Source organism: Canis lupus, chromosome 16, assembly GCF_048164855.1.
Source record: "Canis lupus baileyi chromosome 16, mCanLup2.hap1, whole genome shotgun sequence".
NCBI lineage: Eukaryota > Metazoa > Chordata > Mammalia > Carnivora > Canidae > Canis > Canis lupus.
The window spans coordinates 5462050-5489044 of record NC_132853.1 but is presented as its reverse complement, the minus strand read 5'-3'; the positions used below and the strand labels follow the sequence as shown (position 1 = coordinate 5489044).

The window sequence follows — 26995 nt, the reverse complement described above, 5'->3', positions numbered from 1 at the left end:
GTCACATCTGTAAACAGGGGCATAAGAGATCTCCCTCGTGGGGGTGCTTATGAGCAGTCCCTCACATGACACATAGAAGAACATTCACCCAGGCCTGGCCCAGAGCAAGTTCTTGATAAACGTTAGCTTTGTCTTTTTTAAAAAGGTGATAACGAGGGTTGGCCAAGCAGCAAGTCAGGACTGTGGCTCGTATTCCTACCCCCACCCCTTAGTATTCCTACCTGGAGCCTCCCAGACTGACCAAGCCCCCTCCTATCTCCCACAGAAGAAGGTTCACTGCATCAACATGGAGAGCCTCTCCTTCCAGCTGGGCCTGTACCTCAGCCCACACTTCCTCCAGGCCTCCAACACCATCGAGCTGGGGCAGCAGGGCTTTGTGCAGGTACTGGACTTGCCCGCTCAGGCCTGCCCGCCCCTGGGGTTCTCAGAGCCTTTCTTTCCACCATCAGTACAGAGAAGGTGTGCAGTTAACTCCCCAGCAGGGTGCAGGGCGGCGGGGAGACACAGCAGTCAGACACTGGGTGGAATGTCCCCTCCTCCTCATCTGCTCTAAGCAGACCGGGGACTGTCCTTCCACTGCCAGGATGGAGCTCCTGAATGAATCTAGCTTCTTCCATGAGGGGAGCATTGAGTAACTGACCATGCCTCGTCACTCTTACCTACCCACACAGGTGAGCATGACCCCATCGATCCCAGAGCTCACGCTGCAGCTAGACAGCTGCCAACTGGATTTGGGGCCTGAGGGAGACACCGTGGAACTCATCCAGAGCCAGACAGCTAAGGGCAGCTGTGTAAGCCTACTGTCCCCAGGCCCTGGTGGTGATGTGCGCTTCAGCTTCCTCCTCCGTGGCTACATGGTGCCCACACCCACAACTGGCACCCTTACCTGCACCGTAGCCCTGCGTTCGAGGAGTCTGTCACCGGTGAGTGGGGCCCCAGCTTCAAGGGTGGCTTCATGTCTAGAGTTTCCAGGAAGGGGTAGAACAGCCCATGATGTGGGGCCAGCTGGCAAGGGGCAGAAGAACCACAGATTGGTGTAGGACTTCTGCCTATCACGGCTACTCCTTCTGCCACCCTACAGTCTTCTGATGGCTTTGCTGAGTATGGGACATTCGTAGGATTTGCAGCTGTGTCCATCCATCCTTCCTTCGTGCTTCCATCAATCCTCCCATCTATCCTTCATTCCTTTTTCTTCAATCCATTCATCTATTCATTCTTCCTTTTCTTTCTTCCATCCATCCTTCTACTATCCATCTTTCTTCCCAACCACTTATCCATCATCCACCTACCCTTCCTTCCATCCATCCATTCATCTACCATCCATCAATTTGTCTGCCATCTACTCATCTTTTCATTTGTGTCTTCCACCCATCCACTTTCCATCTTCCATCTATCCATCCTTCCACCCACTCATCCTTCCACCATCCATTCATCCTTTGCATCCATCCACCCATCCTTCCTTTCATCTATCCATCTTCCATCCATGCATTCTTCCATCCTTCCTTCAGCCTTCCACCATACTTCTTTCCTTCCATCCCCCCTTCCTTTTCTTCCTTTTCTATCCATTCTTCCGTCTATCCTTCCACTCATCCCCCACCACCTATCCTCTCACTATCCATCCATCCATCTTTCCACCATCCTACCCAGCCATCTACCCATCATCCCACTTTCCCAACCAGTCATCCATTCATTACTTGATACTTCTCACCATCCCACCAAGTCATTCACTCATCCATAGTCCTTCCAACCATCTCAGTCAGCCAGTCAGGCTCTTACCATCCCACCCACTCATTCATTGATCCATCCACCAAGGAATCCACACACTCCCCCATCTTTCCACATAGTAGTCACCAATGTCACTGCATTAAACAGGAAATCTCAGTGAAGACGGTTAAGATAAAGGACACCAAGGTCTGATTTTCTTCTTCACCATCCAGTGGAGATTCCCATCCTCAGGCACACAGCCCTAGACACACCTATCCTCAGGTCCTGGCATACAGAAGGGTCTTCAGGATTGGAAACTTCTCTGATTGTATGAAGCTAGGAAAGCGTTTGTGGCCATTTCTGAGTTGGCCTCTCCCCCACTACCCTCCATGAGCACGGGCCTCTGGCTAACCTGGCTCATCTCTCCCAGGTGTTCACAAAGGTCACAGATGCAGTGCAGAGTGCCTCCGCAATCCTCGTGGGATTCGGGCACCTCCCAGGGAACATCCTAGTAGCAGCCAAAGGTTGTCCACCCAATACCCTTCTCTGAGCACAGATCTCCCAGGACCTGCCCACAGGCTCTTAGCTAGAAAATGGTAGGATGGGACCCAAAGCCACGGCCCCAGGGTGGCTGGTGACAGGCCAGGGTCACTGAGCCAGGGAATAAGCCCCGAAGCTGCCTCCTGCAGGCTATGCTATCCACCTCTCTTTTCCTCCCCCAGGAAACCCACAGAACTATCTCCATGCGTCTGAACATCGTCAGCCCTGGCCTGCCTGGTGAGTCTCTCTAGGGTTCCACTGGCTGAGGCCAACATGGGACCTGATGGATAGCCCAGAGGGGTGCAGCATAGACACATGCAGGAAGGACCCCAAAGAGAGCAACTCTGGAAGGAGGGGCAGAAGGGTCCCCTTGCAGCCTAGCATAGGATCTGTGCTGTATCTGCTAGATAGAGAGCCTTTGCACTTGACTACCCCATGGACCAGATCCCAGGCATTTAGTTTTCTCTAATCCCCATAGTTGCCAGCTGACCTTGCTTGGTGGGGGGAAGGGGCATCCTGAAATCAAATGAGGCAGAAGGCATGTTGCGGCAGGGCTGGCCTCACCTTCTTAAGGCCCCCAGTGTGGAGGGGGCCCCTCAGTCCAGCACTCTCCAGCCTCCTCGTTTATTCCCTCTGGGCCTGGGCCCCCACAAAGCAGAAAAGGTCACTGACATTGGGGGCAGAGGCTGAGGGGTACCTGCTTCCTAGCCACCCTACTTGGGTCAGAATGGAGCTCCCAACCCCAGCCCATGACCAAGAGAGCACGGCTAATTACCCCACAGCATAGATGGAAACTCAGTATCCAAGGGGAGGCCCATAGTCACCCGGGAGTCAGGAGTGTGGACAGAACAAGGCTTGGGAAAACCCAAGAGCAAGCAGATCTGAAGAGCCCTCAGAAGTACTCTGGCCATTCTTACCATAGTATAGGGCTCAGAGAAGGGCAGGGATTGACCTAAGGTCACACAGTGGGGTGGGGCATGCTCTGCACTCCCAGGCCCCCTCACTTGGCTCAGATTACACCATCCATTTTCCCTAAAGATGCAGCTCCATCAACCTTGGAAGGCAGACGCATGGCCCAAAAGCCTGATAGGGCTTTCTAGGTATATGGTCAGAACAGCCATGGCTTAGTGCCAGGCCTGGGTGTGATGAGTCCATTTGCCTGATGAGAAGAGACTGAGGTCCAGAGAAGTCAGGGTCAGTGGCTGAGCTGGGATTGATGCCCAAACCTGTGCTCCTGGCCAGTACCACACAGTAGGGTGCTAGGGAGGAGCCACAGCACTGACCACAGCCATCCTTCCGTTGCATGCTTAGACAAAGGCCTCGTCCTGCCCGCTGTGCTGGGTATCACCTTTGGCGCCTTCCTCATTGGGGCCCTGCTCACTGCTGCACTCTGGTACATCTACTCGCACACGCGTGAGTATCCCAGGCCCCCACAATGAGTGCTCAGGACCCCTCTGCCACCATCACCTGGGGGAGCCAGGGGGAGCCTCTGGGGGAGTGGGGAGCCCTGGCCGGGGCCCTGACCTCCGCCCCTGCCCCCAGGTCCCCCTGGCAAGCGGGAGCCCGTGGTGGCGGTGGCTGCCCCGGCCTCCTCAGAGAGCAGTAGCACCAACCACAGCATCGGGAGCACCCAGAGCACCCCCTGCTCCACCAGCAGCATGGCGTAGCACCCGGCCCGGAGACCTGGGGGCCCCCCAGCCAGCCCTCGCCCAGCAGGAGAGACTGAGCAGCCACCAGCTGGGAACCACTGGCCATGAACTTATCCCGGGACCCCAACCCCTCCACTCGACCAAGGATGGACCATGCCCTCTGCGCCCACCCCTCCTGCCTCCCTCTCAGAGGCCTGCTGCCAGCGGGGGCACCAGCTTGGAACACCTTGGGGTCCCCCCACCCCACCCCCTAGAACCTGCAAACCCAGTGGGCCTGGAATATGACTGCTCAGGACCACGGAGAGAGAGACCACTGCCCTATAAGTCCACACTATTGTAGAAACCAAGTTCTTGTCATTTTAACCTGGATCCAGCACTTGGTGACCTGGGCTGGGTGGGAGGGGAGAATTCAAAACAGACTCACCCAGCCCACCCAGGCCTCCTCCAAGGAAACAGAAGAAGGCTAGCCCAGAGCCCCCTGGACCTGCTCCCTTCACACCCGGACTGGCACGACTTTGGCAAGGGAAACAGAAGCCTAGGGGTGCCCAGCCTGAGAACAGGAGAGCCTAGCTCCTCTCTACAACTGTCACATGGAGACCCCAAGGCAGGCATCAGCTGGGAAGTGGCCTGTCTGGCCTGGACCCACCCCTATATACTCACCACCAATAAATCAGACCATGAAATCAGTGCTGGGCTGGGCCAGAAGAAAGAATGGGAAGCCTAAAATGGGTGGGGAGGTGACAGCTCTGGGTTCAAATCCTGAAGCTGCTGCATAATTGGCTGTGTGACTGTGGGCAGGTTCCATGGCTTCTTGAAACCAGCCAGTTGCCTCAGTTGGAACAAGGTCTCTGTGGGGAGGTCTACAAAGCAATGCCTGGCCTGAGGCCAACAGACATTAGTCCACGGTTCTCATTTCAGACAGGCCTCCTGAGACTTGGGAGGAGGGGCTCCCACCGAGTCCAGTTCCTGTGCCAGCTGCAGCCCTCAGGCCCCTACCGTGTGCTAAGGGCGCTAGGGATCAAGAGTCGATCAAACTTTTTTTTTTTTTCGTTAAAGGCTTTAATTGGTTCCAACCATCCGCCATCTCTTGTGGGCCACTAGGAGGTAATCTACCACCCAGCACCCAGCAGAACCCTAGGCTGGCCAGGTCGCTCACATTGTGAGCTGGGCCCAAGCCAGGAGGCAGGCAGGTTGGGAAGGGAGGTGGGCTGCATAGTCAGGTGGACTCCGACAGCGGGAGAACGAGGAAGAGGAAGCCCTCTGGCTGTCTCAGCCAGGAGGAAGGAGAGGCCAAAAGCACCCTAGGCTCAGAGACAGAGGTGGTCCCATCTTGGCCTCCCCTCTCCAGCCCTCAATCTTGCTGCCCAGAACCCGGGCCCCTGGGCCAGTCTAGACAGAATAGAAAAGCAGACAACAAAAGGCACCTAACAGGAGTTCATGGAGAGATGCAAGGCAGGTATGGGAGACCCCCACTTCCAATCCCACTGCCCAGGCTACTGGGACAGGGCAGGCTCCAGCAGCTTGAGGACACCGCCCACTAGATGCAGGCTGCCTGTGACCAGTACATGGATGGCTACAGCGTCGCGGAGCAGGCTGGCCCCACTGCCTGCCACAGGGTGGGCAAGGAGGCCCTGTGGGGGACTGGGTGGCTGAAAGACAGGGTCCCGGCCTTGGCTGATCCACTGCAGGGCGTGGGAGATGCAGCTGAAGACGAGGGAGCTGGTGCTATGGGTGTGGGGTTGGTGGGAAGCCAGCAGCAAGGAGGTGGGCTCACCAGGCTCCAGGCTGGTGGGGCTCCAGAGGTTGGGGCTGGCGTGCTCCTCATTCAGGTGGCGCCAGTGCTGTTGGTGTGCAAGGCAGCGGAGCAACACCTGATCCAGGGTCACCATGAAGTTCTGCTGGTCTGCCGGGTACAAGGATGGGCACATGAGCAAGAGGAACAGGGGTGGGGGGCACAGGAGGCATGCTGAGCACCTGCCTAAAGCCAGGCCCTTCCTTTACACATACCATCACATCATTGGGCCTCACAGTGGGCAGTGCTGGGAGGAAACAAAGATGCAGATGGTGACCTGCCCCTGATCCTGGAGCTGGGGGGAAGCAAGGCCAGGTGGTTTAGCTTCAGAGCTGGGGCTTTTGCCCACTGAGCACAGCTCCCCACCCTAGCCTCACTGCCTCCAAAGGTAAAGCAGGGTCCAGCACCTGGGTGGGCGTAAGTAGAAATGCGGATTCCTAGACTCTCCCCAGCAGTCTGATGTGGAACCTGAGGATCTGTTTTTTTTTTTTTTTTTTTTTTTTAAGATTTTTTTTATTTATTTGTGAGAGACACAGAGAGAGAAAGAGAGGCAGAGACACAGGCAGAGGGAGAAGCAAGCTTCCTGCAAGGAGCCCAATGTGGTACTCAATCCCAGATCCCAGCATCATGCCCTGAGCTGAAGGCAGATGCTCAACCACTGAGCCACCCAGGCGTCCCAGGATCTGTATTTTTTTTTTTTTTTTTTTTTACAGTATTTCAAATTGTTTTGAACATGACCCAGAGTAAAACACACTTTACGATGGCAACTCAGTACTCATACGGGTGTATACAGATGTCTGGGACAGATTTTTTATAAAACTACCCTTCATGCAAGGTACACAGAGACAGCCAGAGGGCTTCCTCATTTTCCCGCTGTCAGAGTCGTTTAAAAAATGCTAGTTTAGGGGATCCCTGGGTGGCGCAGCGGTTTGGCGCCTGCCTTTGGCCCAGAGTGCGATCCTGGAGACCCAGGATCGAATCCCACATCGGGCTCCCGGTGCATGGAGCCTGCTTCTCCCTCTGCCTGTGTCTCTGCCCCCCCCCCCTCTCTCTCTCTATCATAAATAAATAAAAATTTTATAAAAATGCTAGTTAAAAAAAAAAGTTGGTTTACACTAGCATTTGATTTTTATTTTTATTTTTTTAAAGATTTTATTTATTTATTCATGATAGTCACACACACAGAGAGAGAGAGAGGCAGAGACACAGGCAGAGGGAGAAGCAGGCTCCATGCAGGGAGCCGGACGTGGGATTTGATCCCGGGTCTCCAGGATCCCGCCCTGGGCCAAAGGCAGGCGCTAAACCACTGCGCCAACCCAGGGATCCCTAGCATTTGATTTTTAAATTGATTTTGAAACCAGCAGTGGGTTGCAGCCTGTAACCGGTTTCCCCCAGTAATTATGTTTTGGTACCGTGGTCACAATACCCAAAACGTACCAAACACTGTATATCTATACAATAAAACAAGTCTAGCTCCTACCCCAGACCAGTTCAGAAACCCCCACTGTCACCAGCAGAGCAATCCACTTAGGGACCCTCCAACCCCCTGCTCCTACCCAGGGGCCACACCTGTCACCTCTTACCTGCATTGCCAGCAGACGACACCTCTGTCAGGTTGGGGCAGAAAACAGCATAGTCAAACTGACAGGGCTAGAAGGCCAAGAGGAAAGACTGGTGTCAGAGCCCCCAGAGGATGGCCCACCACCCTGACTTGCACCCGGCAGCCCCCAGCCTCCCCCCACATCCCCACCTCTGGAGATGCCCCCACCCAGCTGAACCGCGGTGATGCTGTTAAGCCCAGCCATAGGGCGGGCGGCCCATCCACCTCCCCTATACCCTGCGGGCCCGCGGCCGGACCCGGGCCGGTCAGCCTCCCGCCCACCCTCCAGCTGGCCCCTCACCTGCAGCAGCTTGAGCAGGGCCACGGGATCCCGGTCCCCCGTGGAGTTGAAAAGCAAGACGCGCACCTCAGGGCCGCTGGGAGACGGGCGGGGTTGGGGGCGTAGGGCGGTCAGAGAGTGGTACCGCTGCGGCCGGCCCCCTCCTTCCTCCAGAAACTTCCCCCCCCTCCCTGCGGACACCCCCCCCCCCCCTCGCGCCCCGGAGCTCACCGCCTCGGCACCCGGCCGCGGAGCAGCGCCTGGCGGAACCAGCGCACGCAGGCCTGCACGCTGCTGGCGGTGTGCGCACCATCCAAGTACCAGGTGAGGGGCCCGCGCCGCAGCACCTGCGTCCGGCCCAACCACTCGGTGTCCCGAAGCCCTGCAGGGGGCAAGGCAGCCAGCTCCCACCCTAGCCCCAAACTCACACACAACCTGCCAGCAGGGCCCGCTGTTGGGGCGCCCACCCTGAGCCCTCTCAGCTGATGAGCCTCTTACTCTTAGGGGCCAGTCACTGCGATCAGCTCTAGGGCTGCCTCATCTGATGGAATCTTCCCAGCAGCCCTGAGAGGGAACTATCATATGTTAGTCCCATATTACATGTAGGCGGAGAGCCCTTAGCCCAGAGAGGTTAGGTCACAGAGCAAGTGTGCCAGGATGTGATCCGAGATCCTCCTGGCTCCTGTCATGGCCCTGACTGGGGGTCTGGCACACAGTGGGCACACCGGGATCATCTGCAAACGGGGCTTAGCTGCTATGAGTGCCTACTATGTGCTGAAAGCTTTGGGGGAGGCAAGAAGCCTGACAATATCTCCATTCTTAAGACCTGTCTTATGAGGATGACAAGGATGACAGTAGCACTGATGATAGTAGTACCATTGACTGGGTGCTATATCCCAAACCACCAGGCCCTGGTCTCAGCCCCTTCGTGATGTCACCTCACGGTGGGTCCTGTCATCACCCCATTCGGCTCAGAGTCATGAACTCAAAGTCAAGGAAGCTTACTGACTTCAGAGCCTTTTGTTGTGGGCACCGTCTCAAACGGCTCCCACCTCTCAAAAAGGACATGCTACATGTGAAGGGGCCTGACTGGGCAGAAGGTCCAACTCACCATGCCGCATGTGGGACGTGGGCTGGAACACGGGTGCCAGGGGCATCTGCCACAGGACACTGGGCCGAGACACCTTCAGCTCCCCAAGGCCTGAGGAGGGAGGGAGGAGGGACCCGTGTGGTCGGAGTGTGCACGGGACCTTCCAAGGCAGGCTCCACATGCCCCCTCCCCACCCATCCGCCCACTTACCTTGGTGGTTCTTTTGCTGCAGCCAGCAGCGAGCCAGCTGCAAGGCTAAGGCGGCATTGGACCGCTGGTGCTCTCCCTCCAGGCCCAGGGCCAGTGGCGGCCCCCCTTCCTCCAGGGCTTCCAGCGGTGGGCACAGGTAGAGAGGACACTGCCAAGGAGACAGGTGACAGCTGGTCAGGGAGCTGCCATTGCCAGCACCTTGGCGAAGAAGCCCTCCCTGACGCTGTGGCTCCTTCCATCTTTCCACATCGACCAGAACCCACCAAACCCCGCTCCCAGAACGAAAATGTGCTCCAGCTGGAGGAGCAGTTATCCCTCACTGTGCAAATGGGCAAAAGTGAGACCCCAAAGGATGACGTGTCTCCCCAGTCAGCTGCCACCCCCCCCCCAGTGCTGCCAGACTCACTGAGATCTTCTGGGCACGGTCCTGCAGCACTGCCAGGGGACCGTCAGGCTGGAGCACCGTGAAGGCAGGGACGCCACGCTGGGGAGGGGAGGAGAGGGGAGGGAGGGAGACAGGCTGCTGAAGGTCCTCTGTCCCTGGGTCTGGGCAGTTCACTTAGCCTCCCGCCCGAGGGGAGGGGAGGTGGCTCTTGTTCCACACACACAGCTGAGACAAGAGCCCAGGCCCCACTGACGCCCAAGACCTTATCCTGAGTCAGGAAACAGATGCCCCTGCCCCACTTCCCTGAGCCTTGAGGCGCAGGCCCAGGCCATCCATGGACCTCCTCTGCCCTGGGCTGCCTGGTACCTTGAAGATGCCCCCTTTCTGCCATGCAATCTCCTCCACTGTGTCCCCCAGAAGGCTGGTATGGTCAAGGCCAAGAGAGGAGATACCACACACCACAGGCTTCCTGCAGAAGACAGGAGAGCCATGATGGCACTGCCCTGGGCTCATGGCCACCATCCTTCTCCCCGCACAGCTGTCCTCACCTGATGATGTTGGTGCAGTCATAAGCACCACCAATGCCCACTTCCACCACTGCCAGGTCTACCTGCAGAGGACCAGAGGGACATCAGGGGCCTCGAGCACCCAGCCAGCTGAGCTTTCCCTCCCTGAGGCCTCTCAGACACAGGACTTTGGGGGAGTGCACTCGTACCTTCTCCTGGAGGAAGATGTGGAAGGCCATGAGTGTGAGGAAGCGGAAGTAGGCCGGCATGGAGACACAGCTATTGCTGTCCTGCGGACAAGAACGTGTCAGGGCCCAGGCCCTGTCACCTCTGCTCTGGGGAGGTGGGGTCCTTAGATGTGGAGCCCCCTCTGGGTCCCTCCAGCGCCCCCTACCCTGCACACCCACCAGCCCTCCTGCATGCGCACCTTGGTCTCCTCCAGCCGGTGGTAGAGGTGCCAGAAATGCTTGGTGAAGAGCTCAGGGCTTATGGGCTGCCCATTGATGCGGATCCGCTCCCGCACCTGCACCAGGTGGGGAGAGCTGCCGGGAGACCCGTGGTCATCGGAACTCCCTTCCCGAGTCCCTCAGACCTGTCTTCAGAAACCCAAATCTGACTGTGTCACTGCCCTGCTGACCATCCTTCTGTGACTTTCCTCTGGCTTCCAGTGTCTCAGCTCCTCACCCGGCCTCCCAGGCCCTGGTGGGGCTGCTGCCATTGGCCTCTGGGCTTCCCCTCTCCCACATCCCAACAGTTCCCTGTGCCCCAGGTCCCCTGGACTATCTATAGTTCCTCCAGCCTGCCCCCCTCACCTTGCTCAGTCTCGACTGAGTTGGCCCCTCCTCCAGAAAGAAAAGCAGCCCCACTCTATACCCCAACAGGCTGATCCGGAATGTGCTCTGGGCTCCAACAGGCCCCTGCCAACATGCCAACGTCTGCCCCCACAATGCCTGTTTTCTAGCCCTGGACAGCAAGGCTCCAGCTGTGTGCTCAAGATGCATCTCCAGGCTGGCCCACAAGGCTACATGGGCTGAAAGTCAAAGGCTGGGTTTTTACCCCAAAAAATATTTAAAAAAAAAATACTTTTTATTAAAGTTTCATTTTTTTAAAGTAATCTCCAGCCCTAACATGGGGCTCGAACTCACAACCCCAAGATCGAGAGTCGCACTCTGTACCCCGTCAGGCTGCCCCGCCCCAAAAATTATTTTAGAAGAGATTGTCAGCTTATATCTGAATCCTCCAAGCTCCGCTTGTATTATAAATCCCTCTCTACATTTATTTTGAACAATGAACTGTGAAGAGAAAATATGGCCTGAAATGATCTCAGCTGATTCCAGAAGGCACTTGATGGAACTAGTAAAATAAAAAGAAGCAAAAATCTTAAGTCCCTCCACCCCGAGGACCAAATCCTGAGCAATTAATCACCACCTTAATCCTACTGCTTGACTGGTGGCCAGGTAGGGAGAGGCATGTGTAATACGGGGAAGAGTACCTCACGTCTGGTCCATACCCCATCCTCTGGTATGAGTTTTGGGTGCCTGACAGCAAGCACGAGGAGGTGCTGCCCCAAAGGGCAAAGCAGTGGCTGAGGCTGGCAGAGCAGAAGGGAGGCCTTGACACGCTGATATCATAAACTACCTAGACCTTAAGCCCTAATAAGCCAGGTTTTCTGCTCCTTACTGTAGAGACATCCAAACTGATAAATATTTCTCTGTGATTTTAAAGCTATACGTGAGGGCACCTGGCTGGCTCAGTTGGTAGAGCGTGCAACACTTGATCGTGGGGGGTTGTGAGTTCGAGCCCCACACTGGGTGTAGAGATTACTTAAAAAATTTTTTTTTAAATCTTATAGGAAAAAAAATAAAAACAGGATGTGGAATTTAAAAGTTAATAAAAGGGGCAGCCCCGGTGGCGCAGCGGTTTAGCGCCGCCTGCAGCCCGGGGTGTGATCTTGGAGACCCAGGATCGAGTCCCCACATCGGGCTTCCTGCAGGGAGCCTGCTTCTCCCTCTGCCTCTCTCTTTGCTCTCTCTGAATAAACAAATAAATAAATCTTAAATAAATAAGTAAATAAATAAATAAATAAATAAATGTTAATAAAAGGGTATCTGACGATTCTTGCTATGTATTTAGTTTATACATCCAAGTTGCTATCCCCCTCCCAAATTTGTTTCATTACGAAAGTTCAAGACTGCCACAAACTGGGGCCAATATGTTAAAAGCTAATGGAATGGTTATTCCATTAATAAACCAACACTGGGCAGAGAGACAAGCAGTTGAGCTCCTGCTAGTTGGTTCCAAAGCCCTCCAGAGAGCTAAGAGATCCCACATTTCTCCACACCTCAGTACCTAAAGAATCCTGTCTTCAGGCCGTAGCTTCGGAGAATACGTTCCGTGAAGGCACAAGTGGAGCCCTAGAAAGAACAGGTCTTATCTGGCACGCCTCACCCTCCCACACCATCAAACGGCTATCCTGCTCCTGAGTCCCATCCCTCACCTTCCCCTTGGTCCCAGTGACGTGAATGATGTTCAGCTGGTCCAAGTCTTCCACCTGAGACAGAGACAACTGCCTCAGCCGCAGACTCATAGATGGGGGAGGGGGGGAGGAAGGGGTGTCACTGGCCCCGCCCACCTTACCTGCAGACCACTCCGTGCCAAGTACAGCTTCATTGCTTCCAGCTGCGTTTGAGGATCACCCCGCTGGCGCTTTACCTGCTCCAGGTAGCCAGCATTGGTCTGCAGGGTATTCAGTGTGCGCACTGCATCCTAGCAACCACAGTCCCCAGGTAGCAGGTTAAGACCCACCAGCAGTCCACAGAAACAGAGGAACCCCAAGGCATCAGTGGCCAAGCCAGGGCACCAAGCCTACAAATGCCAGCCTTGTTGTCCCAGCCTAGAGGTTAGAGAAGTGGCATCTTTCCAGCCCTGGCAGAGATGAGAGCCTGTGGCAGTTCAGCCCCACCTAGGAGTGTCAGGCAAGCAGGTTACATGCGTAACGGGAAAAGCCTCGCTTCCTGTTCCCAGTTCAGGCTTCCCAGTCTTCACCCCCCACACCAGGGCCTTAGGTCTTGTTCCCTCCAATGACATCCACATCTATACTGGGTCCTAAATTGGGAGAGGACTGCAGGAGCAGAACCACAGAAGGCTGGGGTCTTAGAACTGGAGGAATTTGTACTAGGAATCCCTGGAAGTTTCCATGCCCAACCCTGAGGATGGGGCTCCGCATTCTGACCCAAAGAAGAGCTGCTTGAAGCATCCAGATGGAGAAGAGCAGGAGGCTCAGAGGAAGAAGGGTATATATACCTGGGGTCACCCAGCTGGCAAGGTGGGTAGCTACAGTCTCAGGAGAGTCTACCCTGGGGGTGAGAGTGCAGGTGCTATTTATTTCTCCTTAGGGTCCCAGCAGCTGGTTGGAGGCCCCACACCCATTAAACGGTTAACTTGCCTGGCAGGCAACAGGTGTGGTCTACGGAAACCAGCCCCAGCAACAGAGCCTGGTGTCAATTTTGTTTTCCAAATTCTTACCCCCACCAACATGGGGTGAATCCTGCCTGCCCCCCAGTTGCAGGTACTTTCCTGAATCCTGGAGACTCCAACCCAAAAATCTCAATTCTTGGATCTCTCAAGTGCGAATTCCTGAAACTCTTTACTCTCCCCCCAACCTCCACCACCCAACCGCTTAGTTGGGACTCTGGAGAAACTGGACCTCCTGTCACTGGGCACCCCTTCCCACAAGGCGGGACATCTTAGCCTCAGAATTCCCAGAATCGGCGGCCCCGGCCCAACTTCCTGGTGCCTGTCCCCACCCCCGGGCTCCAGGATGTCCCGCCCCCGAGTCCCCCACGGCCAGGCTCCCGGTCCACCCCAGCCTCAGGACCCGGAGTCCGGACGCCGTGTGACCCAGGCCCGGCCCACGTGTCATCATCGCATGACCGCTCGTCGGCCCGCCGGATACCTGATACTCCATGCCGGGCTCCTGCGGCGCGGGCCACGCGCTCAACCCTCGCCGCGCCTTGACCCCGGTCGTTGCACCGCGCGGGGAAACTGCTGCCAGGAAGAGAGCCACGCGCAGGTGGCGGCGTGCCTGCGACATCCTCCCGGCGTCCGCTACCACTCGCTAGGCCCGAGCAGGAGACGCCCCGCCCCGCCCCGCCCCGCCCCCGCCCCCGGCCAATCAGCGCCGCCCAGTGCGTCCTCCGGAACCAATAAGAATCCGCGGGGTGCCATATTTGTGAGGGGCAGGCCCGGGGGCGGGGCGGGTGGTTTCGCCCCTGTTTGTGAGGGGCACGCTCCCCGGAATGCCCTCCGCACGCGCTCAGCATCTCGAGGACTCGGCCACACCCCCAAAATAGTCCTAGTCTGCACCCCTGAGCCTGGTGATCCACGAGGACCAGCTCTGAGGCGGCTCAGAAGACGGAGCAGGCTTGGAGGGAGGTCCTTTAATTCAAGCCCAGAAATGTCACGCCTTAAATCACAGACCGCAGGCGGCGCGTGTTCGGCCTCTGCGCTCCTGAATCTGACAATCCGATTTCGAGGCGATAGACCAAAACCCAAGCACCTTCGCTACTGGGGCTACTACCGTCCCTGGGCAGCCTCGGAAGGCGTCCTGGAAGAAACGACATCCTAACAGAGGCCTGGGGATGAGGCGGGGTCCGAGAGGTGGCGGAGCAGCGGGAGTGGGGAGAGGTCTCCAGGCAAAGGGAGGGAAAGCAGGTGAAAAGCAAAGGGCTGAAGAGGGAGAGGGCGCGGTGGAGAGGGAGGAAGGGAGGGAGAGAGAAAACGAACTAACTAGCCCGAGGGAACTGCACTTCACCGGGTGGGGCCTAGTTGCCCCGGGGTGCCAGAATGCCTGATCCAGCAGGACCTTGTAGCCTAAGAAATTTGGATTAAATTTGGAGAACAATAAAATGGTTTTTAAAAAAGATAACAAGATCAGGTTTGCGCGTTGGAAGACTTACTGTGTGGAGAGTGAACTAGAGAGCCACGTGGGGAGGAGACATAATCTATCCTAGTTTAGGGGTGAGGAGGACTTGTCCCAGACTTTCCCGTTTTTGACCTTCTTGGCCAGAACTGCTAGCATGAAAAAAGTAGCATGGAGATTCCTTTTCTTTTCTTTTTTCTTTCTTCATAAGATATGCCTGTCATTTATTCTTCAGCCCTCTGTAGGATTAAAAAGTCCTTTTCGCATCACATTGCCATGCTCCCTGCTCTTGGTCCTCTTTTCCATGTACTCCTTCAAGCATTGTCTCATCTCCTGATCGAAATCATTGCAATGACCAAACAATTTCAGAATGCTGTGATTTTTATGACATTCCTTAAGCAAGTTAATCAAGACATTGCATTCTTCAGTGTGCAGGTGTAGAGAGATAAGACAATGCATCTTTAGAAGGTGAAGGAGCACAACAGAGCAACCTGATTATCGGCCACACCCAGAGGGCTGAAGCTACAGTCACCAGCGGAGACTCCCCATCCAAAGGCTGGTGGCCTGGGCCCTGGGCAGCTCCCGGTGGCAAAAGCTCCCATGCCCTCCACAGCTGACCGGGCTCAGAGATGCCCTTTTTATAGCTCAGGTCACAGAAAGGTGTATGGATGGGGGGCTGGGGGGCGGGGTTGCTATAGACAACACTCTAGGGAAGTTCCCACAGGCAAAAGATAATCCTTCAAACAACTGATTCCAGCACCTCCCTCCCTCTTTCCTGCCAGCATTGGGGGTAAATATTTATCAGAGATTGTTTGATTTTTGAAATAAACATATGACATGTTGGGAAGATTCTGTCATTGGCCAGACTTCTGCTCTTTACATCACTGTTGGGCATCCCGACTCTGGCCCCATGGGAAATAGATGCTTTCCCTTCTTGGTTTTCTTCTCCTTCTCTTCCTCCTCCTTCTTCCTCTTCTTCTTCATTGAAATGTTCTCTATGCGTATACATGCATATAATAACTGCATAGAAATGATCATAAAAAGGAGCTTTAAATGTTTTTTGCTTTGTGGGATCCTGGCGGGCTCAGTCCGTAGAGCATTCAAGCCTTGATCGTGGGATAATTAAGTTCAAGCCTCATGTTGGGTGTAGAGATTACTTAAAAATAAAAATCTTTGGGATCCCTGGGTGGCGCAGCGGTTTGGCGCCTGCCTTTGGCCCAGGGCGCGGTCCTGGAGACCCGGGATCGAGTCCCATGTCGGGCTCCCGGTGCATGGAGCCTGCTTCTCCCTCTGCCTGTGTCTCTGCCTCTCTCTCTCTCTGTGACTATCATGAATAAATAAATAAAATCTTTAAAAAAAATAAAATAAAAAAAAAATAAAAATCTTTAAAAATAAAAAATATTTTTCTTTGCTCACCCCTACCTCTTAAATTCCTCCTTTGGTGACATCCAAGTATGCATCCCATCATGTTTTCTAAGCACATGAGATGACAGACACATCTAGACATCTATAGGACTTTGTCGATGTGCATGACAATATTTTCTGCACCTTAACACTTTTTTTTAAAACATTTTATTTATGAGAGGCACAGAGAGAGAGCGAGGCAGAGACACAGGTAGAGGGAGAAGCAGGCACCTTACAGGGAGCCCGATGCGGGACTAGATCCCCAGGATCATGCCCCAGGACCACATCCTGAGCCCCTGAGCCGAAGGCAGACACTTTAACCGCTGAGCCACCCAGCATCCCATCATCTTAACACTCTTATCCAACAATAAGCTTACAGGGATCCCTTGAAGATACTGACTTAGCAGATAGTTAAAGAGCACTTGTTTGAGCCATGCCCTGTTCTAAACACCTTCTATACAGTTGGTCATTTATCCATAATGACCCTATAAGACTAGTATTAATGTTACTAGTATTAATGGCCTGTTTTCACAAGTGAGGAAACAGGCCAATTGCCTCGCTCCTGCCCTTGTGCTGGGGCGGGGACCCTGCTAACTCAGTGGCAGTACTATATTGCACCAACCACTTGCCTGCTGAGGGGCATTCATGTCACCTTCCATCTGTGTTTTGCCTGCTGAGGGGCATTCATGTCACCTTCCATCTGTGTTTTGTCTCTGGGGACAGCATGTGCCCCAGGGGGTTTTGCTTCTGTGGGTAAGATCCCCTGTAATGAGAGTTTGGGGTCTATGGGTATTTGCAATTCTTTCCCCTCACACTGTAACATTTGCATCCCACCAACTGTGGGTGAGGATACCCCATTCCCAGAATGTCCCCCAGACTGCTGGGTGTAGAGTACCTTGTCACTGTTACTCTGCATTTCCCTGGCTGTGGTAAACGTGAGCATTTTCCATACATTTATTTCTGTAAACTGCCTCCCTCATCCTTGGCACACTTTCCTACTGTCTTTTCATCCCCTTCTCGGCAGTTATAAAAGCATTTGGGGATCAAAGACATTAGTCCTCAGTTCTGTCCTGTATACACCAAGTTTTTTTTTTTTTTTTTAAGTAGTCTTGTAGTAGTTTTCAAAGTAGTTTTGTTCTGTTGTTGTTGTTAAGTTACTGTTGGGGGCTTAACTTAAAATTCACAAACCCGAGATCAAGACCTGAGCTGAGATCATGAGTCAAGCGCTTAAATGACTGAGCCACCCAGGGGCTCCCCAAATGTTTTTTCTTGATCTACTATGGGTGGCCTCAGTTGATCCATATATAACAGGGTATACTGGAGCTCCGGGTTATTCCTTCAAGAATGAGACCGCAGGGAAAATAAGATGCCAGGAAGGAGTCTCTCTTCTCCCAGGTCAGCTGGAAAACTCCATTTAACTACATTCCTAAATCTTAACCGATCTCTTTCCTTTTGCCCTGAGCAAAGAAGTCTGTTGATTTCCCCCTCTCTAGAGCGGACTGCATTTGCAATCTTAACAATCATTGAGCTACCGACTTCTATTCCAGTTGGGAACAGAATAGATGTAAAGGCATGAAGGCAAGCAGCAGCCCAGAAAATTCTGGGGGTGTACCTGGTATCATCCCAATTGTGTAGGAAATTATAAGTGGTGACCAGGGCTTTGGCAAAGCCACCCAGTGGCCTTGGGCAGGTCATGTCTCCTTTCGCCTGGACCTCTGTTTACTCCATGGTCTCTAAGGACAATGGTCATCATAGCCACAGACACTGGGGAATTTGTAGAAGTCATTTAACGGGGTGGGGGTAGAATAGAGTTATCTTCTTTTCCTATTTTTATTTTGTTTTTAAATCCTAATATTTTGAGGGAGGGGACGCATGGGTGGCTCAGTTAAATATCTGAGTCTTGATTTTGGCTCAAGTCATGATCTCAGGATTGTGAGATCAAGCCCCTCCTCTGGCTCTGTGATGGGCATGGAGCCTGCTTAAGATTCTCTCTTGCTCCCTCTCCCTCTGCCCCTATCCCCTCCCTACTCTCTCCAAAAAAGATAAAAATTCAAAATAAAATAAATCCTAATATTTTTTGATGGATAATACATCATATCATTCAATTAGAAGTACAGAAAATACACAATGAAAAGCTTCTCTCCCACACCAGGTCCCAGCATCAATAATAGCTCTCTCCAGTCAGTTATGTTTCCTGTGATCTCTTCAGAGATATGTCATGCATTTGCAAGCAAATATAGAGATTTCCCTTTTATACTTGCAGATAGCAGACCATATACACAAGTCTGCATTGTACTTTTTCCATGTACCTTTATATCCTGAACCTTATTTTGGACCATGTTGGTACATAAGAGCTGCCTCACTGGCTAATTTGTTTTTTTTGAAGCTGCTCAGTACTCCTGGTGCGGAAGTACTACTGTGGATTTCGCCAGTCTCCTACTGATGGACATTTAGGTTTCTAATATTTTGCCATCACAAGCAATGTTGCAGTGGGTAACATTTTACCCTCATCATCTCTTCCATGTGTGAGCACATCTGATGGATGAATTCCAAGAAGTGCAATTGCTAGGTTAAAAGGGATTGGCATTCAACATCTTCATACATATTGCCATATACACATACACATCATTCTCCAAAGGGGTGGGATTAGTTTCCACCTCCATGCCTCCACGGGGCACAAGCTGGCCATTTCCTCCACAACACAGACCTTAGCCAACTTTGATCCTTGCCAATTGCACAGGTGGAAAAATGGATTCTCAAGGTAGTTATCATTTGCATTTATTTTATTTGGAGGATGCTAAGCACTCTGTCTTATATTTAAAAACCATATGTAGGGGCAGCCCGGGTGGCTCAGTGGTTTAGTGCTGCCTTCAGCCCGGGGCATGATCCTGATGGCCCCGGATCGAGTCCCACATCAGGCTCCCTGCATGGAGCTTGCTTCTCCCTCTGCCTGTGTGTGTCTCTCGTGAATAAATAAATCTTTAAAAAATTTATTAAAAAATAAAAACCAAAAAAAAAACATTTGTATGTATGATTTGCTAACCTCCTTTGTATCATTGCTTTTTATTTTTTTAAAAGATTTATTTATTTATTCATGAGAGACACAGGCAGAGGGAGAAGAAGCAGGCTCCTCACAGGGAGCCCGATGTGGGACTCGATCCCAGATTCCCGGATCATGACCTGAGCCAAAGGCAGGCACCCAACCACTGAGCCACCCAGGCATCCCTATTTTTTATTTTTTATTTTTTTTTAAGATTTTATGTATTTATTCATGAGAGACAGCAGAGAGAGAGAGAGAGGCAGAGACCTAGGCAGAGGGAGAAGCAGGCTCTGTGCAGGGAGCCCAATGTGGGACTCGATTCCAGGATTTCAGGATCAGGCCCTGAGCCGAAGGCAGATGCTCAACCAATGAGCCACCCACGTGTCCCCATTGCTTTTTATTTTGAAAGTCACAGATGTTTATAGAAGAAAACAGAGAAATGTGTAAAGGAAAAAAATCAAAGGCACCTTCATCACACACCTGGAAAACCAATGTTGGCTTTTTAGTTCCAGGATGAAAGTATTCATGCTCTCCAGAAAGGACAATAGAAACAAAGCCATTGTCTGGAGAGAAAAAGAAAACAGGGATGCAAGAAAACTGGCAAGTGGGTCAGTGTCCCCCCACTGGAAGCAGATCTGCAGATGTATGTAGAGGGGAGCAAGGGCCAGGAATTCTAATTTAACCCCCACCCTCTCAAAGAGAAAGGATGTCATCCGTCCATCCATCCATCCATCCATCCATCCATCCAATTCATTCACCTCTGTGCCAGACCCTGGGCTTGGTGCTGGAGACACTGGGTTCTGGGGACAGATGGCCAAGTCCTGCTTGCAGAGTGCCCTGTTCGATGTGAGAAGACAGTAAAGAAGGAAACTCACAAAGGAACATACATCTTTGCAAACCCTGATAACCCTGATTAGAGCCATTCTCACTGCTATAGGGGCAGGAGGCTGAGGTCCCAGAGAGGGACAGAGACAGCTTGGGGTCACACAGCAGGTCAGCAAAGGCCCTATGCTGGGCCCCAGGGTGGACTTTTTAAACTCAGATCAGCCTGTGTCACCGCCCCCTCTCTTGGCCCATCATGCCCTCCAGATTAATAAAGCCCATAAGCTCACTGTTGCCCAGCTTCCACCTCACCTCACTTGCCTCACTAACCACCTTAGCGCACCATCCTTACAGCTGGCCAAGGACTTCAGGAATCGGTCTGGGTGTCTTCCACTTCCAAGCTTTTGCTCACATTTACCTTTGCCTGAAATACTTTTCCTCTATACTTTTCTCCTTTGCTTTTTCGGGCAGGTTGCTTTCAGTTAACATTTATTAAACACTTATCTCTGTACTTGACGTTGCAATCTCTTTTTGTGTTCTTGAAAAGTGTGTGAATTAGAGATTGGCCCCATTTTATAGATAGAGAAATCGAGGTTTGTCTGTTGTCAATGAGCTGGGTGGCCCTGGGCAATTTGCTTCCCCTCTCTGATCCTGTCTGACCCTTGGTCTCCTCCTTAGTAGGGTGAGAGCTGAATGAGCTCTGTCCTAGCCCATAATTTCTGGGGATATCTATGGGTGGATATTTCACTGAGGACAAGTCTCCAAAGGCTACCACACTCCAGAGCCTGGACTAGAGGGGTCCAGTGGTTCTTTTCTTGCTTAATGGAGACCAAGGGAGGTTTGAGCTCATTGGTAGGTTTGTACACAAGCCTGACAGCCCCCGGCCCCGGGGTTTTAACCCTTTGATATAAAGACTCCTCTACCACCCAATATCTATTTACATCTAGTGACCTATAAGAAAACACTTATTCTGTAATTGGGGGAAGAAAATTTGCATTAGAGGGAATTCCATATCCCCAGTGGTGTGGCTATGCCAAACTCACACCCTTGAGTCTGGCTACTAAGGTGTTTATGGATTTAGTTGGAGGGCAACCGGGGCCTTAAAAATAGGCCTCCCTCTGATCCTGTAATTCTATTTCTAAAAATGACCTTGAGGAATCGATTGGAACTGTGCTCTGAGCCCCATGAGCCATGTTGATCACCCTCCATCTTAGGTGGCAGGTTATAATACAAGGCTCATGATGCCCTCCTTCCTGAAACCCTTTGTTCTCTGTGCTTCTCTGACACCTCCCTCCCTGGTTCTACTTCTTCCTTCTTCCTGCTTGGCTGCACCTTCCCCACCCCCTGCCCATGTTGGAGGGCCCCAGGGATCATGCTTCTCTCTCTCTAAGGTCCCAGGTCTGGGATGATGTCTGAGTTTCTTTTTTTTTTTTTTTTAATAGATTTTTTTAAATTTTATTTATTTATGATAGGCACACACAGAAAGTGAGAGAGGCAGAGACATAGGCAGAGGGAGAAGCAGGCTCCATGCACCGGGAGCCCGACGTGGGATTCGATCCCGGGTCTCCAGGATCGCACCCTGGGCCAAAGGCAGGCGCTAAACCGCCGCGCCACCCAGGGATCCCGATGTCTGAGTTTCAAGTGCTACAGACATGAGTGGCCTCCTGACATCTCCCCCAGGCTTGACCACAGCAAGCACCTTAAACTGGTCATATCCATAGCATGTGTTCCCTTGTGTTCTGCCCTGAAACCAGCCAGCCAGCCAGGCCTTCCCAGCTTGGGACACAGCTTCACCAACTGCCCAGCTGCCCTCACCTTGGGTTTCCCTCACCCCAAACCCCACCCATCCACAGCCTTTCCAGCAGCCACAGACTTCCCTCCATGTCACCACTGCTGCTCCGCCCTGTCTGTAGTCTTGCTGCTGCTCCTTTGGACACACACAAGCATTCTCTTGTCATTTAAAAAGAAAATCAGATCTTGTCTCTGTTCTGCTAAACCCCTTCAGTGAATTTCCACAGCATTTAGGGTTACATCCAAACTTTTGTACTCACCATCTTTTACCATCGCCCCCAGCCCTGCTGGCCTTCTCTGGGATCCTCAGATACACCTGCTCACACCCATCTCTGCAAAGGTCCACACCTAGTGAGCCCTCGGCATTAAAAGTACTCATGTCATCCTCACAATAGATTTTTGAGCACTTTGATTATCCTCATCATACACATGGGAAACTGAGGCAGAGTGGTTACTCAGCCAGCCAAAGGTCACACAGAGAGAATGTATGACAGAGCCTTAGGGCCTTTGCATTGGTGGTTCCCTCTGCCTGGATCATTCTCCACAAAGTTCCCATGACCGACTCCCTGTCATACCAGGTCTCTGCTCAAATGTCGTCTTCTTGCCACATTCTGTTCACCATCTGCCCTTTTGTTTAGCCACTGGGGATACTGAAGCCCAGCAACGGGCTATTACTGACCTGGAACTAGGCATGGCCCACATGTTCTTGGGGTGTTCCTGGGGTCCCCACTCATGGCCAAGAGGGGCCCTCAGAGGGCACCAGACATGTGATGCAAGGCCTTGTGGTGGGCCAGGCCACAGAGAGGCTGGCTTCAGCCCGGCCTCCTCCCCCGGGGCCCGACGCTCTTTGGACTGGCTGATACCTTCTCTGCTCAAACCTGCAGACAGCTGTCTTCCTGACCTCCAGTGGGAAGAAGGGTGTGGAATTTTTTTTTTCATTTGCTTATCTCACTCTGCAACCACAATTGTCTTCAGCACCTCCTCCCTGGGGTGTGAGATTTATGAGCCGTGTCCTTGCCAGGTGCTGTACTGAGCCCTTCTGACCAGGGAGGAACTGAGGACCAGAGGTGCAGAATCACCTGCGAAGCTCACCAGCTGGCAAGTGGCGGAGCAAGGATTCGGCTTAGTCCCAACTCCATTTGATTCCAGCTGCTTCCGGTTTATTTATCTTTTATTTCCTCTCTATACCCAGAGTGGGCCTTGAACTTACACAACTCCCCCCGCCCCCCCCCCCCCCCCCCCCCCCCCCCCGAGATCAAGAGACACGCTCCACTGACAGAGCCAGCCAGGTGTCCCCAGCTGCTACTGATCAAGCTTGGGAATCCTTGGCTATTTTTTTTTCATTTGTGACTTGGATTTTCTTTGATAATAGCTAATATGAATTCTTTCTAAACATCAGCACTGTGCAGAAATCTTTATGCAATGCTTCTGTTCCTGGACCCATTTCTCAGAGAAGGCAAAAGAAGGCCTAACAGGGAAAATAGCTTAGTCACTCAAGGGCTCTGTAACACGGGCTCCAGACTCCACCCTCAGGCCACCCCTGGACCCTGCCCCCACCTGCCCTGTGTCCTGCAAGGGCACCTGTGACCTGGTCATTTGATCAATGGGGCTCTGGCCTTGAGCTGGCTCTTATTTCAGAGGGGGACCTTACTGCCTCAAGGAGCCATGCAAAATGCCAATAACCCATAGCTCTTGGAGTGTTTTCAATTCTCTCTCCCCTGCTGAGGGGACCCACACCGTGTGACCCTGGGCAAGTCACCTCACCTCCCTAGGGTCCTGACCTGTAAGGTAAGGGGGCCTGGATGACCTCACGGGGGCCACTGCTCTCAAACCCTTGCATCCGGGGCCACCCCTCCTCTGCTGCTGGGCAGAAGGTTCTATGGGTCAGGTGGTCTGGGTAAAGAGTGGCCTGGCCTGGCGTGCAGCCCCAGGCTGGCTAATGGCAGCCTTAAAATTCTGGCCTGGACTTCAGACTACAGTCCCAAGAGGAGGTGCTGACTCACTGTGTGCCCATTCAACAGAGGAGAAAACTGAAGGTTGTTGAAACCAAGTGACTTGTCTAGTGCCTGTCAGGTCCTGAACCTTGATCTCCTCACTCAGACTCCTGCAGCCAGGCGAGTTCTATACCAGCTCCAGCCAGTGTTCACCCAAGCCAGGCTGGAAGGTGGGGGGCCGGCCTGGGCCAGTCTCCTCACCTCTCTGAGCCCCATTTCCTCATCTGTAAAGCAGAGAATGCTGTCATGCCCACTTCAGAGGGGTGCGGTGAGGCAGAATGAGAGGGTGCTGGGCCTGGAGCCCAGAGCAAGCTCCAGATGGGGGTTAGAAATTCAATAGGCTAGATGCTTAACAGTTCACTATCGCACCTTCCAGATCTATAAAATAGCAACAACATCAGCAGGGGACCAGGGCTGCCACTATTACTATTATTCTTACTATTATTATTATTTAAATGGAGCTAACAACCCTTCTTTATGGAGCAGTCAGAATTTAATCTGGTGAGATCCAGTGTAAGAACCATGTCAACAGGGCAGCTCCGGTGGTGCAGCGGTTTAGCGCCGATCCTGGAGACCCAGGATCGAGTCCCACGTTGGGCTCCCTGCATGGAGCCTGTTTCTCCCTCTGCCTGTGTCTGTGCCTCTCTCTCTCTCTCTCTCTCTCTGAATAAATAAATAAATAAATAAATCTTAAAAAAAAAAAAAAAAAAGAGCCTGGAGCACAGGAAGCCCTGTGAGGGGGCCTCTGCACCTCCCAGTCCTGCTATCAGTTCTGCCTTGGGGACCCCTCCTCAAGAGCTTCCCCCCAACCACAGCGGGCAGGAGCCTCTGGCCTGGTTAGAAGGTGGAGCTGAGACCCACAGGGGAGGCCCCTGATCGCCCCAAGCCCACAGAACAAGATTTTAGAGAAGACAAAGTTTTCCCCTGGGGCCTTGCCAAATGTGGGTTATCACTGTTGATGACCTTGGGCCCCCGAGGGAGTAGTTACACGTTACACAGAAGAAAGATCTAAGCTTAGAGAGGCAGGAGTTACCTGCCCCAGGTAACTTTACCAAGCTCTCCTACCTGGAAGGAGGGAGTTTTAGCTGAGAAAGGGCTTGCAGATGGGCCCGGCTGCTCCATGGTAGCTTCCCACTGCACCTTCTCAGCCAGGAGGTTGCCAGAGACCTGGTACCGTTCATCCCTGGGCTTCCTGCACCCTAACGGGGCTGGGCACAGAGTGATCCCTGAGTGAGGGCGCCTCTGTCAAATCCCCTCTGCCCAGGGCTTGGCTGGGCTAGAGGAAGGAGGGGGTGTTGGGGGGATTCCCTCTCCCTGCCTGTTGGCCTTGGCCAGGGCCTCCCCAGGGCCCAGGGAAGAAGGTCTTAGCTGATAGGTGCCTGCTCTCATCCTGGGATGGGCCTAGGGAGGGACCTCTCTGGTGAATCTCCCGGGTTAAATAACAGCCCAGGGAGGCTAAAGGTGAGTGGGAAGGTGGGGGGTGTGCTGTGCAGAGAGAAGGGAGCCCTTGAGAAACTTCCAGACCTTGGGGCTGGGCTTCCTGCAGAGCCAGGCTGGCCTTATCTGGCCTCTCTTATCACAGCCCACCTCTCCTCACAGTTAGGGCCGTTGGTCCTGGCCCTGCCAGGCTGGGAGCCCCCTGCAGCAGAGGCAGGACACCCAGGCACTCTCGACCTGAGGAGTCAGAGGCTGGGTTTTCCCAAAAAGGAGCCAGGACAAAGACAGAGTTCCCCGCCTGCAGGGTGAAATGGAGGGCTGGCCCCCCCAGGGCTGGTGGAGGCCTTTCCACCCCCACCCCCCTTCAACCATCAGCTTCCATGGGCAGACCCGCTGGAGTGGGTGCCACTCGCAGATGCCAGGCCCTCCTCTAGCTGCCTCAGGGTAACACCCCACGAGGCCCTGCCCTCTGGGAGCTTTGGTTCCTGACCACGCATCTCTCTCCACAGACAGGGCAACTCCTTCTGCATGCCAGGGGTTGAGGCATGGTTAGTCCAGGCCTCCCCTCTGGGCAGTTCTGTGTTGGGGGACCTTGGAGCCAGCAGCTCCAGGGCTTAGGGCCTGCTTTTTGATTGAAAATACGGTTTGGCTGCATGAGTGAAAATACGAAGTAAGGAAACAGGAGAAAACACAGAGAAACGTGAAGAGCAAAACCATCCAGGAACAACCAGGGGTAATGTTTTAGTGTGATTCCTTATTTTTCTTATAAAATGAGTTCAAGCAATAGAACTGGAACATCTTTCTAATGCTATGCACGTGCTGCCCGAATCCCAACCAGCAGCGTTGGTTGGCCAGAGGCACCCACCTGGACACGGGAGTCCCAGGTCTGGACGTGCAGTGAAGGCAAAGAGCTGCTCTAACTTACCGAAGCTGAGGGAGGTTCTCCCAGCTTTTCCCCACACAGGGCTGCCCTGAACGTCGTGGACACACTGGGAGGAGGTAGCAGAAAGGGGGTTAGGGGAGTAGCCTTTGTGTGGCCACTGCACACCTGGCCACATGGCCCTTCTGTCTACAGGACGAGAATCAACCCAGAGACGTGCCGTCTCTACCGGGTCATTCCACGATGTCATTCCACGATGTCTTGGCTCTCATGTGAGACTAGCCAAGACTAGTTGGATCCCCACTCCTCCTTTACAGATGTTCCTGCTTCCTGTCTTTGATCCCCTTTGTCTTGTTTCCCAGGAATCCTACAGCTCCTGGTAAGCCTTCACCCAAAGCACCCACCACTGACCCGTGTAGCGTGGCCTGATGGTCAGCCCTCACTCCCATCAGCATGGGACCATCAGAAGCACTTGTCCAAGCCACCACTCCCTCCTGCCCAGAACACCCTCTCCCTGGCCCCTGCTTACCTCATCATTCCTGCTCTTGATTTCCTGAGGACATCTGAACACTGGAGGACCCAGGGGGCCATCATCTCTGTTCTCTCTTGCCATGTGATCTCCTCCTGCCCTGGACCATTACAAACCATGGTGCTGACAGCTCCCAAAGGTGTACCCCCAGTTCAGACTCTGGGGCCCTGAGCTAGCCTTCGATATACACCCGCCAACTCCACTGGATGTCCATCTGTTCTCTCCATCTTACCATGTTGGACCACCCATGCCTTGGCCCCACCTCCTGCAGCCTTCCCAGTCTCAGGGATGGCAGCCCCAACCTCCCTTCCAGCAAAGCCCGGGACTCTTGGACTCCTTCCATTCACTCATCCAACCTGAAAACACTTACCCTCATAGCATCATCACATAGATTGACACACTTACCACCAGCCGCATTACC

At 53.3% G+C, this 26995-nt stretch overlaps 2 protein-coding genes and 1 pseudogene across 3 annotated transcripts in view; 1 reads left to right on the top strand and 2 right to left on the bottom strand.

Moving 5' to 3' along the window:
- The window catches only part of ENG (endoglin), a 31863-nt gene extending 27284 nt beyond the window's left edge, over positions 1-4579 (top strand). The window contains exons 11-15 of the mRNA XM_072778030.1: positions 266-382; positions 672-923; positions 2427-2481; positions 3556-3657; positions 3787-4579. Coding sequence (XP_072634131.1) covers positions 266-382; positions 672-923; positions 2427-2481; positions 3556-3657; positions 3787-3911 — 651 coding nt within the window. The 3' untranslated portion in view covers positions 3912-4579. The remainder of the gene's footprint in view (positions 1-265; positions 383-671; positions 924-2426; positions 2482-3555; positions 3658-3786) is intronic.
- A 349-nt stretch (positions 4580-4928) lies between these two features.
- Positions 4929-26712, bottom strand: FPGS (folylpolyglutamate synthase). 2 transcript variants are annotated; one of them, XM_072778028.1, is made up of 17 exons: positions 26575-26712; positions 26091-26154; positions 24794-24936; positions 12394-12522; positions 12254-12307; positions 12106-12170; positions 10184-10298; positions 9966-10046; positions 9799-9860; positions 9617-9719; positions 9272-9349; positions 8866-9013; positions 8677-8766; positions 7797-7947; positions 7587-7662; positions 7269-7335; positions 4929-5796 (listed from the first exon to the last, which is right to left on the bottom strand). In XM_072778028.1, exons 1-17 carry the CDS (start codon positions 26656-26658, stop codon positions 5387-5389), a joined length of 1920 nt encoding a protein of 639 aa, XP_072634129.1. In that variant the 5' UTR covers positions 26659-26712; the 3' UTR covers positions 4929-5386. The 2 variants fall into 2 exon arrangements, with proteins under 2 accessions (XP_072634129.1, XP_072634130.1); XM_072778029.1 differs by lacking the exons at positions 24794-24936; positions 26091-26154; positions 26575-26712 and adding an exon at positions 13712-13886.
- LOC140605777 (COX assembly mitochondrial protein 2 homolog pseudogene) lies at positions 14105-24933 on the bottom strand (annotated as a pseudogene).
- Positions 26713-26995: the final 283 nt, after the last annotated feature.

Excerpts from the sequence above, each read along its gene's own strand:
- FPGS (XM_072778028.1), bottom strand. The coding sequence starts at position 26,658 with ATGGCAAGAGAGAACAGAGATGATGGCCCCCTGGGTCCTCCAGTGTTC. Across the intron at positions 9,014-9,271 it reads ACCGTGCCCAGAAGATCTCA|TGTCCTCTCTACCTGTGCCC; the intron begins GTGAGTCTGGCA and ends TCTCCTTGGCAG. Across the intron at positions 7,948-8,676 it reads CACGTCCCACATGCGGCATG|GGCTTCGGGACACCGAGTGG; the intron begins GTGAGTTGGACC and ends TGCCCCCTGCAG.